Source organism: Aedes aegypti, chromosome 2 (genome assembly GCF_002204515.2).
Source record: "Aedes aegypti strain LVP_AGWG chromosome 2, AaegL5.0 Primary Assembly, whole genome shotgun sequence".
Lineage (NCBI taxonomy): Eukaryota > Metazoa > Arthropoda > Insecta > Diptera > Culicidae > Aedes > Aedes aegypti.
This window is the reverse complement of record NC_035108.1, coordinates 47,783,357-47,797,273: the sequence shown is the minus strand read 5'-3', so window position 1 is coordinate 47,797,273 and position 13,917 is coordinate 47,783,357. Positions and strand designations below refer to the sequence as shown.

The 13,917-nt window shown below is 35.1% G+C and overlaps 1 protein-coding gene across 1 annotated transcript in view; it reads right to left on the bottom strand.

Annotated features, from left to right (window-relative positions):
* Positions 1–4,523: 4,523 nt before the first annotated feature.
* The window catches only part of LOC5570501 (peptidylglycine alpha-hydroxylating monooxygenase), a 56,848-nt gene continuing 47,454 nt past the window's right edge, over positions 4,524–13,917 (bottom strand). The window contains exons 5-7 of the mRNA XM_001659127.2: positions 6,889–6,940; positions 6,488–6,826; positions 4,524–6,424 (exon numbers count right to left, since the gene is read on the bottom strand). Of these exons, the coding sequence (XP_001659177.2) occupies positions 6,256–6,424; positions 6,488–6,826; positions 6,889–6,940 (560 nt within the window). The 3' untranslated portion in view covers positions 4,524–6,255. The remainder of the gene's footprint in view (positions 6,425–6,487; positions 6,827–6,888; positions 6,941–13,917) is intronic.

The window sequence follows — 13,917 nt, the reverse complement described above, 5'->3', positions numbered from 1 at the left end:
ATTTTTTGTCTACTTTAACATATATAAAAAAAAAATCAAAAATACGATTTTTGAGAAAATTGATTTTTAAGCTTTATTTTCGATATGTAAAATATTACAACATTTATTTTACAGTGTATATTTTTTTCCAGATAAGCCATTTTACGAGACGTTTGTGTGACGTTTTCTGGCGGGCCGCTCATTGTTATTGTTCAAAAAACTAGCATGATATCTGAATAGCGCTGATAACATTTTTGTTGACGATGATGTCCCCGTCTCTTTCAGCGCATGTTTCAATCCGGTTTACATGTTTTATGTTACCTGTAGATGGAAAATATCTTCCCTGCCTGTCGATTTCAACTTTACATGCGAAAATTAAAAACTTTATTGCATTGCCACCAGCGCCATTGTTCAATAAGCTCCTCCCAAATGTAGCGCTAGAAGAAATGTAAATAAATCGGCCCGCCAGAAACTTTCAAAGCTGGTAAACAAACGAAAACCATATGATTCGAAACGTCTTATAAAATGGCTTATAGTCCCAACAATAACCTAAAACTTTGCGGAAGGCACCAAACTGATCGGACAAACCGTTTCTAAGTTATATTTTATTTTTGAAAATTATTAAGGGTTTTTTTCTTAGGCCCTTCTCAAAAATAAGGCTAGAGTCAAAATGGCGAGCCGATGATGCAAAAAGGCATTTTTGGGCATAAAGAAAGCATGTGCAAAATTTCATCCAAATCAAAACATACAAAAGTAAACCGACATTCGAATTCAAATGGAACCGCTCTTCTTCAAATGTTGGTCTTCAGAAAATTACTCCTGAAATCCCTTTACGACGACTACATGAACCTCTTCGGGCAGTCACGCTGTTGTATTTTGAATAACAGTTGTGATTTATATGCTATCTATGGATACCAAACCAAATGCATTTCTCAAGAATTAAGAACTTATGAACAATGCTTTGCAGTTTTTGTTTACAGTATGGCCCTTTATAATGCCGTAAAATCAACATATGTTCGTATAAGTAGTATTATAATGAACGCACTATATACGATCCGAGAAAACCACAATTTGAAATCGGTATATCTTAAAACACAGATAATTTCGAAACTTAGAGTCATCAGTAAAAAAAATAAAATATAAAGGATTGGAAATACTGTTTTGAAAAATGTTAAGAAAGAGAAAGAGTTCTCGTAAGAATCTGGAAATCTTCTTTAGTTGCTAATGCAAACTATGGTTTTGTCGTTGGATAACGTCTTACGGCAACATACTGGGGTTAGCAAAGGGCGATTTTGAATCGATGTTCCGAAAATCGATTTTCTCGTTCCGATTAATCGATTTTTTGAATCGATGTTTGGAGCACTCAAAATCGAGTGAATCGATTTCATTTATTCGATTTTTGTTTCGGTTCGTAAGGTAGAAATTGATAAGATTTTTTAACGAGTTGATGACCCATAAGCCTAGTTTTGCATCCGCCTTGAAATGTTTGATATATAATTTTCAATTAAAACGTTATTCAATTTAGGGAATTTTAAAAATCGTATGCAATTTCATTTGGTCTTATTTGTAGAGCATATTTTGTTAATCTTTCATATGAGCTTGAAAATTGAATCGATTCAGAAACATCGATTCGAATGATTCGATTAAATCGGTGAATCGATTCGACGTATCGAATTTGAATCGATTCAGTAACATCGATGTTCTGGTCAAATTCGCCCAACGCTTTCTGGGGTACAATTTCGAAAAACGAAAATCGCTCGCGTCACGAAAAGTGGTTAGATTTTGACTCGCCCGGATAGATTCTTGCACAAATCGATTGGAAATCTTTCTACGTATCGTTTCCAATAATGAAAACTATTGAATTCATGATAAAACTATTGATAATATCGAGACATGTCTTATTTTCCATAGAAAAGCAAATTTTTTCTTACTGTTATAAGGTTTTGATGTTTTGAGGTTTACATGTACCGTAATTTCGGGTGAAATTAATCATTTTTCATTGGTTTTTCTTGTCTGTTTTCAATAATGTTGAAAATGCCAAACAATTGAATGCAGGAAAACAAGTATGATGGCCAGGCTCTTTGACTCGTGTGCCAAAATTTTCTAACAAATCTGTTTTAGTGCTAAAAATCATCCCTTAAAAAATCCCATTCAGGGGTGAAATTGATCACTTGTCAATGCGATTATCGTTATTTTTTGAAACGACTCTACATAATGAACATGAGCTCCCTGAATCCGAATATGCTTGCAATGAACATCAATGAATTGTCGGGCACTACAGGTAGATGTACACCAGGGTGCGGCTCATTTTTCAAAAGTTCTCAAGACCAAAAATTCGTGTGCTCTACTGAATTCAAATCACATTAAAAGAGAAACCTCAAAATCTGAGCCAAAAATATTAACATTTAGAGGAGGCGGTGAATTTACAAGTTATAAAAAATGACCTTCAGTGAAGTAAACATAACTTTGTTATTTTCCAACCAATTCAATACTTTTAGCATCATTATCCTCTAAATTAAATTTATGAAAACTTTGTAGAACATCAAATTTGTCTAAAATCAAAACAAATTTAAGTTTAAAGTTTATTCCATTTATTTTTTATTGTACATCTAATCTGTTCGGTAAAAATAACTGGGTTTTTGAACTACCGAAAAAGTCAGTAAACTAAAAAAATGTCAGAAATCGAAAAACAGAGATTTTTCACTGAAATTTTGCAGAGAGCTTTCTATTTATATCATATATTGATAGAAATAAAACATGGTGAAATTTGCTTTCCAATTCCGCGTGGCGACAGTTTTCATTTTACTGACTTTTTCGGTAGTTCCAAAACCCAGTAAAATTTTACCGACCCCAGTAATTTGATCTAAGTGTGTAGAGGCACGTTTTCCCGGATAGGGGCGATCCATTAATTACGTATGACAATTTTCGGGGTTTTTCAACCCCCCCTCCCCCCATGGTAAGATTTTTTGTATGAAAATTAAGAATTAATTGTATGGCGCGTAAGAAATCTCAAACATCCCCTCCTCCCATCAACCCTTACATAATTAATGGACAGCCCCATACCCCGATGAAGCAGAAGAAGTTCTTTATGGCGTGGAACTTCTTCGAGTATCAAAAGGAGACCATGCCAATCATCGTGACAGGCAACTTCAACATCGATATGAGCAAACAAAAGGACATGGAGTTCGCGGACATCATGGACAAGTACCTCAACATCAAACTGGCTTCGGAAACCACTAAAGCAACCAATCTTAGTGAATCATTTGTGGATCTAACATTCAACTGATATATTTGTTTGGAGAGCAAGAGTTTCCGCTCATGCTTCTTCTTCCCTCGACCAATTCTATCGGTGTTGAAATGTTAACTGAACCAAGCAAATAATAATACACAATGTCCATAATCAGGCTTGATAGAGATGCAAAGCGGAGTCAATTTTGCCGTTTTTCTGAGGTGAAAAAATTGAACTCAAATTTTCAACACAGATCCTCGAAGGATTCGATGAGAATGCAAAAATTTTTTTCTGGTACTCTCTCTCTCCTCTTTCTTGTTGCGATGCTCACCTTTACTCACGCTTCAAAAGAACTCTTGAGCACCCAGTCCGAACAAGGCAGTCCTCGGGGAGTTGTGAGAGAATTCTTTTTTGATGGAATTTTACTCTGCTGTGTTTTGTGCTACATCTTCCTCGCTCAATTTTTGTTGTATGTCACCGAACTCTGATGATGTTGAGGAGTCAAGCCTCTCCATAATACGTCAAAATTTACATGCAACCAATGGACCGATGCACGAGTTCACTATTTGACGTTTGAGCGGTGCCGTGTTATTCATGTGAACATGGCAACGAGTGAATTCGGCACTGCTCAAATGTCACACTAGTGAACTCGTGCATCGGTCCATCGACCAATGCACGAGTTCACTAATTTGACTTTTGAGCGGTGCCGAATTCACTTGTTGCCATGGTCACGTAAATAACACGGCACCGCTCAAACGTCAACGGGTGAACTCGTGCATTGATCCATGGACCGCTGCACGAGTTCACTAATTTGACGTTTGAGCGGTGTCGAATTCACTCCTTGCTATGGTCACGTAAATAACACGGCACCGCTGAAACGTCAACGAGTGAACACGTGCACTGGTCCATAGTGTAGAAATGGACCTATGCACGTGTTCACTATTTGACGTTTTAGCGGTGCCGTGTTATTTATGTGACCATGACAACGAGTGAATTCGGCACCGCTCAAACGTCAAATTGGTGAACTCGTGCATTGGTCCATTGATAAGATTTTTTAACAGTACAAATCTTTCATAAGTTCGTGACGGTCTCAAATCAGGAAATAAAAGAAGGTAACGTAATTCAACGCCAACTTGGCGGTCGTATCTCGAAAACAACCTCTTACTTTTTTTCTTGCCTGACTAGATTCGCGATATGTAATATGTACATAAAATGCCAAAAGTACGTATGGTAAGTGTGACTTGATTCACTGCCTTTGAGGTTAGGGATTTTCTTTCGTCAACTACGTCAAATGTGTGAAAGTAACACGTAAATATTCTTATGAATATGAATACTAGTTTCTTTTCTGTTTATTGTGCCTCATACACGTTATTTTTGTTTGTTTGTTATCATGTATAGATCTGTCTGTTTGCTTGCGGTAAGGGTTGTATATCCAGTAGTTTAGATATTATGTATATACGGTTCATGTTACACATACATCCGATCCATACGCGGGTCTCATTCATCAACGCTCCATCTGCCGAGCGATCCTCTTCAAAGACTCTGAATCCTATAGGTGAATGTAAGCTTTTACCATCAAATCCCGCATTAGCATATGCACGATGCACTGTACTTGTGTTTGTGTCTATCTTTCTGAACAATAGTCTATTATGATACACTTAAGAGGATTTTCCGGATATTTTCTATCCATTTTGCTTCCGGTTTTGGTTTCAAGTCTTTCAATGATTTTGGTAGGAGAATTCATCAAAAATGAGGCTATTTAAACTACTATCCTCTATCATATGTGTGTGTTTTATACGTTATTTCATTGAAGAGCACTGTGCTTTTTGAATTATATTCATTTTCTTTTGCACGATTGATGAGGAAAAATGCAACGGGTTTCAGGTAAGAAATTGGAATGTTGCCATTTTCAAATAACTCAATGTTTGCATTAAATTTTGTGTACACCGATATACATAACATGCGTTTCTCATTGTAATAAAGCTACAGTTTCGCTATATTTTTACATTTTCATGAGATAAAATGTGTTGCTTTTAATTGAACTTGTCTTTGTTAAAATCGGATGGTTGGAGATAAATCTACAGACGGGATGATGATAATGAGGAAACACAATTGGACAAGTCTTTAATTTGCCAAGCGAACCAAACAATTCACTTAAGTACACGCATACACCAATTCCTGAAAGTGTCTTCATTTCACAGCAAAGGTTGATAGCTAACGATGGTCTAACCAAAAAAGTTGTATCAAAAATAATATTACAGTAACGCGCTTAAGTATTCCAGAGGTCAATCTCTTGTTCTTTAATAGTGTTTAGCACTAGACATGTCTTTCTCCGTACTCAACGATATAAACTTTTCTTTTATGATTTAAACAGATTCATTTCACAGCATTCTCTTGTACCATCGATTCCATTTGCTTTACTTCTCGTTAGAACATTACACACCTTATAAATCATTTCAGTAAGCATAACAATAAACGTTGGACGCAGTGTAGCAAATAAATAAGGCTTAATCGTAACAAATATGCTAATAACCAAGAACCAATGATAGCTGATGCCGAAATTGGTTGGTCCAGAGATACTTTGAATTCAAAAGTTTTCACAGATCTGCTTCTAGAAATGCATTTTCCTTGACTAGACTAAAGCATGCTGTAAAATCGAGGAAAGTTGTTGATTTTTTTTTTCTACGTGATTCTTAGCTTTCTCCTTCCATACTCTCAGGTTGTGATAGGTGCAATTCGAGCTCTGTGACTATTTTTAAAAACCTTTTTATCTGATATGGTTCGAAAGATTGATTTCTCTTTTGTCAAGCTTATCTTCTGTTTGTGATAAGTTTAAAATTTGACTGCTGTAGTTAGCTCTGACTTTCTGTTTGTTGGAATATACACTTTAGCTGCTCTCTTAAAGTTTTAGTTTCTACACAGGTATCTCTATATAATTTGTGATGTAAAGTGATGTGTGCTTGGTTTTGCTCTCCACTTTCGGCTTTTTTCTCTCTGTGCATATGATTTGTAGTTGTAGATGAGGAGGTTTCAGTGAAATCCATGATTTACAGGTGACTTGCGTCGTAGTCTGGAATGTTGTTGAGCTCGGTATCCTTATTGTGCCAGTAGAAATATGGAGGACCACTGCTGAAGCAGTACTTCATTTGCAATGGTTCGTCGTCCTCGACGTAGTACATCAGATAGAAGTTGCACATCTCATCGTTGTTGGTAGCACTGTTTCAGGAGAATAAAAGTTATTCTGAAAATTTAACAGAACCACTCAAAATCAGTACTTACCCAATGTTGGTGACGGTGCTTCGATTGCTCTCCATGGTACACCGCGCTGCCAAGCGATCCCCTTTGCGGATGGGTGCGGTACTTTCCACTGGATAAAACATCTGCGGCGTCAATGGGTCCCGTTTGCCCAGTCGAGTCCAATGGTTCTGGCCTTGTTCGTCGACCTTAATCTGATAGCCGGACACGACTCGTCCCAAACTATGGGTATGGGTCCGATAGGCGAACGGGTGAATGGTTTTATTTTCGCTAATGTTGCAAACCGTTTCCATGTGTTCAACTTGATTCGGAGGAATGGAACCACCCGTACCGAGCAGCAACACGCCCGCTCGTTTGTTCATCCTGTTGCCAAATGGAGTGTTATGTTAATTAAATGCTTTCAAAAAGTAGAACGAGAGACTCACTGTTTCAAAGTATAGTGCAGGAATATTCCGGAGTCGTCGGATGTGGTACCATCTGAAAAAATGAAGGAATGGCATCATTTACATTTATTGACTTAACTATCATGTAAACTAAGCAGAAAATTTGCAATTATAATTAATACTAACATTTTATAATGAAGGTAGTAAACTGTTCGAATTATTGGTTACACATTGGAATCTCAATTAATCAGCTAGATGGGTAGCTCATTAATTGAATGAGTTCGTAAAACTAAGGAGTTTAGTTCCTAAAACGAGGATTTGCCTTTTGAAGTCTGTTTATAAGAAATTCAACTTTATGTTAAAAAAAACTGCGTTTCTTGAACGATGTAGTATGTTAATTTTCTGTTAAGAAAGGAAAAATGGCTTTACATTGATAAATTGCTTAAAACGTGAAAAACTGCTCTTATCAGTTGAGTGGTTCAATAACATTCGAGAAACTCACATTTCAATGGCCATTAGTATTCTGGACCTTTCTACTTCACTGTTTAAATTCTTTGTAGGTTAAAGTTACTAGCTCTTAAATTGTTGCAGAGATAATCTTACGATTAGAATTGAATTTTACGTCCATAATTTGTGCGAGGGGGAAAGTTCAATGCAATTGTGATAGTGCATATGTCAGGGTGCATATATGGGGAGGGGGGGTCTAGAAATTCTAGACAAAATTATGGACGTCATTATTGAATCATTCCCTAGAATTGGGGCGGGGTACAAAGAGAGGGAGGGTGTCAATATAGGAGAGCCTCCTATATTTTATGTGTGAATTCTGACATCTCACATTCTCAGATTTCCTTTGGAATTCCGGAATTCCTGTAGGAACTTTTGAGTGTCGGTAAATATTTTTAGATTTCAATGGGATTTTTAGTGAAATCGATAAGACTTATTATAATTTCAAAGGGAAACCTGCTGTATTAGGGGAGATCCTCATTGAAATCTAACGACTACCATCAGAGTCACTACATAAAAATCTCTTCATTGTATACATTCCAAGGATACTATCAGGAACCCCACCAAACTAACGAGAATATTACAGGAACACTTTGAATTTTCGGAATTCAACATGCTGTTAAGAAAACACACGGAGAGCCTCAAAATTCTACCGATATTTAACCAGAATATCAGTACTGGTGCTAAAAAAATATGTGTGAGTGTCGAGACTACTATGGACATCACGCAGAAAATTCTTGCATGATTGACATAACTTTTCCGATAGTTGCTTTAACATGCCAGGATACAATTGTTACAAGCATGTTTTCGGTGCTTCTAAACTGACAGTATGGTTTGCCCAATCGCTTTTGCGTTTGTTTTTGTCTTCCATCACATGATTATTTCAATTATATTATGTAGTGTCCGAGGTCTGCTTTTTCCGACATTCGACACTTCGAAAAATTCGCGAAAATATTGCAACGAACCGTTCGCTATGAAATTAGTCACCAGAATGAATGCTCATCCCGTTCCCGCAAATCCAAACCCCAAGTCCTGTTTCTTTCCCTTTCCCGCTTTCTTCAATTCAATTCTCCTTCTCTTTCTCCTCTGTAAATTTAGTTAGCCGGAAATCCACACTCATATATACGGTCCATTTTCCGTTCACTTCCATGTATTAAGCCCTTTTCAAAAGTCATTCATAATTGGGTCCTAAAATGTTTAATGAATTCTTGTTTTTGTTTAATAATACGAAAGAGCATGTTATTGCAACTACTTTAGCAAGTTTTCCAGCTCAAATAACGGCTATAACATTTTTAAACTTCAATTTTAAAAATGGTTTCGAATATGAACCTTGACACTTGTGATCTTGTTTGACATTCACTTTTTCGACAAAAATGCCACAGGGCATATAGTTTGAACACTGGGGTTGTTCCTATCTGACATTTAGGAAGGGACACGGAAAACAAAATATATCCAACATTTGAGTTTAAGCCAAAAGGTGTGACAAAATCATAAAAAAATATTTTTTGTACTTAAACCAATGAAAATCAATTAAAAATTGAGTAAACATGTGTTTCTGCCCTAAACTTAAGCGTTTGGTACTAAAATTGAGACAGGGCTTTAGGACCCTATTGGTAGCCTATGTTCAGGCCCGGTAGCACTAAAACCTCATGCATATTATTTTCATTGGGGTGAGAAACGTCATCTATAATCTTATTTCCTTTTTTTTTCACGACGTTAAGAAGTTTGTTTTGATCCCATCGCGAATTGAGTGGACAAACTGGTTGCTATAGGGTAAACCTTTTCAAAGTGATTTTATCACGAGCATCAAATTCAGCTGTAAGTACGTTTTTATGTATTTATTTAACAGATCTATATTCTACATATTATTGTTGAATTAGCTTGACTGGACAATTCTTTTTTCTCCGTGATGGTCAAATTTACTGCACTGATCAGTGATTTTTACCAGATTATAGTAAACTTAACATATTTTTGTAGTCGGTTAAAAATCGTTGGTGCAGTTCTTAATTCTACCACGGATTTAGTAGATTATACTACAAAAGTTTGTTTGTTTGCGTGTAGTAAAAGCTCATGTTCGAAAGCAATACGTACTGCATGTTCGAAATACTTTTTATTTATACCAAAAGTGTAATGAACTTTATGCCCAAGGAACAATTGGTAGCTTTTAAGATACTTACGTGCTTAATACAAGCTGCATAGCAGAAACCATCGCTGAACAAATTTTAAGTTGAATCATTAATTGAATAAAATTAATTTCCGCTTATAAAAAAGCTGTTATTCCACTTGCAGTTTGTGTTTTGCATAAGAGCTGAATAAACCTCCGAAAATGCAAATATAGTAGCTTTTGTTCTACAACACATAAGAAGTTTAACAATTGACTGATTAAAAGCTTCTATAGGTTGTAGCCATCATTTTAGTAGAATATTGAACATTTGATTAACAACAAATCGTACAAAAGTTTCAGTGCCTAATACTTAAAATGTTGACCAGCATGATTAGTAAAACTTATAAACAATGTGAATAACAGTATATTAGTATGCTCTTATTCAAGCAAAACGCATTATGTCTTTTTATGTTATTTTCAAATGTTTCAAATGTTTTTCAAATCAAATCCAAGACGTGTATGCGATGGATGGATTAACGTAATGGACGTAATGGCGACGTAATGGATCAACGAGGGTAAAGTTCGAATCACATTGGATTAAAAATATCAAAATTTAATTTTTCCAAATGTAGTGATCATCATCTGCGACGTTATTGATATCGGAAAAAGTTACTAATCATAACCTTTTTAATGATAATCAAATTATACATAATAATTTAACAATAGTTACATGAAAGTGGTTACCCAACTTACAGTCCAGTGTCACAAATAAACATATACATCGTTAATTATTGTTGAATAATGGTGACAGCTGAAAAAATGCCCTACAAAGAGCTGAGAAGATGGTATTTAGATCCAAATTTAAGTCAATGTTCAACATTTTTCATTGGAATGAATAATAGTAGAATCAACACTTATTAAACTTCTCCAAAGTATCTCTGCCGACTTGTCAAGATTGTTTTACTAATGAGTTGAACAAGTCATTTTTCCTTCTATTAAAGAGCCAATATTCCACCAAGCAAATATAATTGTGTAAACAGATGTACAGGAGACGAACTAACGTTTTGGTTGCTTCGCACTTCAGCTGTTTCCATATTTAACATGAACATGATTAAAAGCTGAATAGGTATTTTATAAAATCCTAATACAACATAGATATATCATCCGAGCAGGTCATCCAAAGAAGTCCAAAATAACAATTACCAAACACATTGTTCAGCAACAAAGAAGCCTTACAAAATAGCCAAATTTTTGAAAAATGGACAAAATATCTAAAAATTGCGTTGTATTCCTAATGTATTGCAATGTTCAACTTACTAATATTATTATTATTTATCTTTATTTGAGTGGCTTTTCGCCCTTGGCGAATTCGTCACTAACTTACTAATATATAAAAACATGTTGGATACAATAATAACTGATGCTTTCTCAATACAATATTCAAATATGTTTAGAAAATATTTTGAATCAGTCTTCTGGCATAGGATTATTGATTGAAATATATTTTATATTTGTATAATGTTTAATAGATGGAAAAAAGTGCGACAATTAATTAAAATATTAACCTACTAGAAATATTATACATTTAATAAATGAATTTTAGTATAGTTAGATGAACAATTCAATTAAAGTTTTAACAAGTTAAAACTTATTATGAAATTCGATTAATCATTTCAGACTGTTTTTACTTTGTGAATAAACTTTATTTTTGACCAGCATTGTAATAAATTTTCTCACTGTGCGCTATAAATAGCCCTCTGAGTTCAGCTCGCATCAGTACTGAACAGCAGCAGAAGTAATGCGCTTATTCAGTTGTTGATCAGCATAGCACGTGTTGATTAGTTATTGTTGAATAGAAGCTCAAGCATGATCAATAATCAGCTACAAGAGGTTTATATTGCGCACTGGAAGGCTGGTATATGAATTCAAGGATGGCGCAGATGGCAAGGTATACCGCTGACGATGGGAAGGTCTCGAGTTTGAATCCAGTATTCAGGTAATTTTTAAAAGTGTGGTTATTAATTCATGGTAAAGGTATACACTGCATTTGATGTATACAGTGTTAGCTATTTTGAGTAATTTATTTGTTTTCAATCAATTTTGTGGCAGTTGAATAAAAGCTGAGATGAATGCTTATAAAGCGTTTTTGAAGTTGTAGAATAAAGTCAATATACAACGACACGCTTTATAACTTCTCCAAATTTGTGCGAACAACGCCTGAACAAAGGCGTCACTTGGAAATAATTAAAATGTTGTTAAACATGATGCTGAATTAAACTGCAATAATGTAGTTTGTTAAACTAGCGTTGTTTAATCATCAATCCTTAATAAGCTAAGTGAAACCTGAATAAACATCATTGCAATATGTGATTACAGTCACTAAATGATAAGAAGCTTAATAATTTCGCCAGATTTGCTTGAACAATGTGTGCGTAGCAGCTGCAAAGTAATATAATAAAACAACTATTCAGTATGTAGTTGTGAAAAATTGCTTAATAAATGATTATAAAATAGGCAAATGTTTCTTGGGTGGATTTTGTTTTTGAGTAGATGCTACATGTAGTAAAGTTCAACGCTTTTTATCAGGCCCCTGGTAACCATCCTGGCTGCGAAGAACACTGGGTATCGATATATGGTTGTCAGGGGCCTGATACGATTTTTATTTTCGTTACGTTATATCGAGGTTACGCTATATCGAAGCAAAATATTTTTTTTACAAATTTCGTTCAACATGTATTGTTTGATGAGAAAATGGGTCTTACATTAATATTATTAAACTAGCATGCATTTTCAGTTTATCTTACATATTGTTCGATATTTTTCCGTATCTAACAGTTTTATACATATTTTTACCTCTCTATTGCAGTTATCCTTTAAGAAAGGTATTCAGAAAAAATCTTTGGAGGAATCCTTGAACACTCGTAGAAACTATTAAAGAAATTCATAAATGAGATCTTTAAAAAATCTTTAAAAAGTTAATGTTGTGCAGTTCATGAACATTTCTAGCAGGCAATTATGGACCTTCAAGAATTTTGTTGTGAGGAACTCGTGGTAAAACTTCTAAAACAAATCTTTTTATAATTTCTTGACGAAATTTTAGAATGAATGTTATTTTAGAATTCATGGAGAAATCACTAGAAAACTCCATTAAAAACAAAAACTGTCTTTAAGGAATTTTCTATGCAAAAGTTTCTGAACGAATCATCAGCAGTATTCTAGGAGAATTATCCGGGGGATCTGCGGAACTTGCTCAGTTTGTGGACGAATGCCTGAATATATGTTTGTGATAAAAAAACCTAGACTTAACCCTAGAAATTTCTAAACTTATCGTCTTTAAAAATTACTTTAAGAATCTAATGAAAAAGAATCATAGAGAACTTTCTTAAGCAGTTCCTAAAGGAATCTTTGAAGGATTTCATTTCACTTCCTTTGTGGGGACATGATACCACTGCGACCATTAATTTGATCTATTGCAGAAAATCATAATTAAATCGCTGGAGAAATGCCAAGAAAATTGTTTTTAAGGGTTTTGGATAAAAATCTGTACGATTTTTTGGAATAATTTATAGAGAATTCCAATAATTATAACTAGATTGTTCTCTAAAAGGGCCGCTGGAAGAATTTATTAAAGATTGCTGAAATAATTTATGAATCCCTAGACTCGGGAAAAATATATCATATGCGGAATGGTTTGAAGAGTTCATAATTGAATCCTTTCCTGGAGAAATTTTTGCACAAAGGCAAAATCAAATTCATAGATATATTGTAGGAATTCAAAATAGTTTAATTTAAAATTCTTTGAATCTTGGTGGAATTGAATGTGAACTTTTTGATGAAATTCCTCAAGGAATTCTTAAGACGGAATCCGTTAAGTCAATATTGATGAAATGTTCCTAGAAACTCTTAGAGGAGATTTCTAAAATCGCTTCAAAAAACATCTGGTGGTAACAACTACCGAAAAGCTAAACATTACATATAATTTGCAATTGGATTAGATGGACAAATTGATGTGAAGATTTGCGAAAAAGTTACACGTCTTCTCAGTGAGAATCGAACTCACGACTCCCCGATCTCTAGTTGGGGCGCGTTAACCACTACGCCATGAGAGGACTCATGAACGCAGAAGTTAACCTGAATTCGATTTCAGCTCAATAATCACGTGGTCCTCTTTCGCAAAGTGCACCTCTTTCGGAAGAATTAGATGCCCATCCAAACACAACGCTTTCTATATATATCCAATGCCTAGCCCGAGAGCGCATTGTTTTTTAGGTATAGGAATAGCACACTACACTAGCCAGCAACTGCGCTGGCTGAGGTTTCTATTGTGTGGGCTTCCAATGGGTCGCGACGTTCTCAAACGACCGGTTACGGAACATGAGTCCGTTGCTCGATAAATACTTGTTTTAATTATGAATCGTGGTTTTACGGCCAACCAGCCGAGTGGAAGTTTAACAACTACCGAA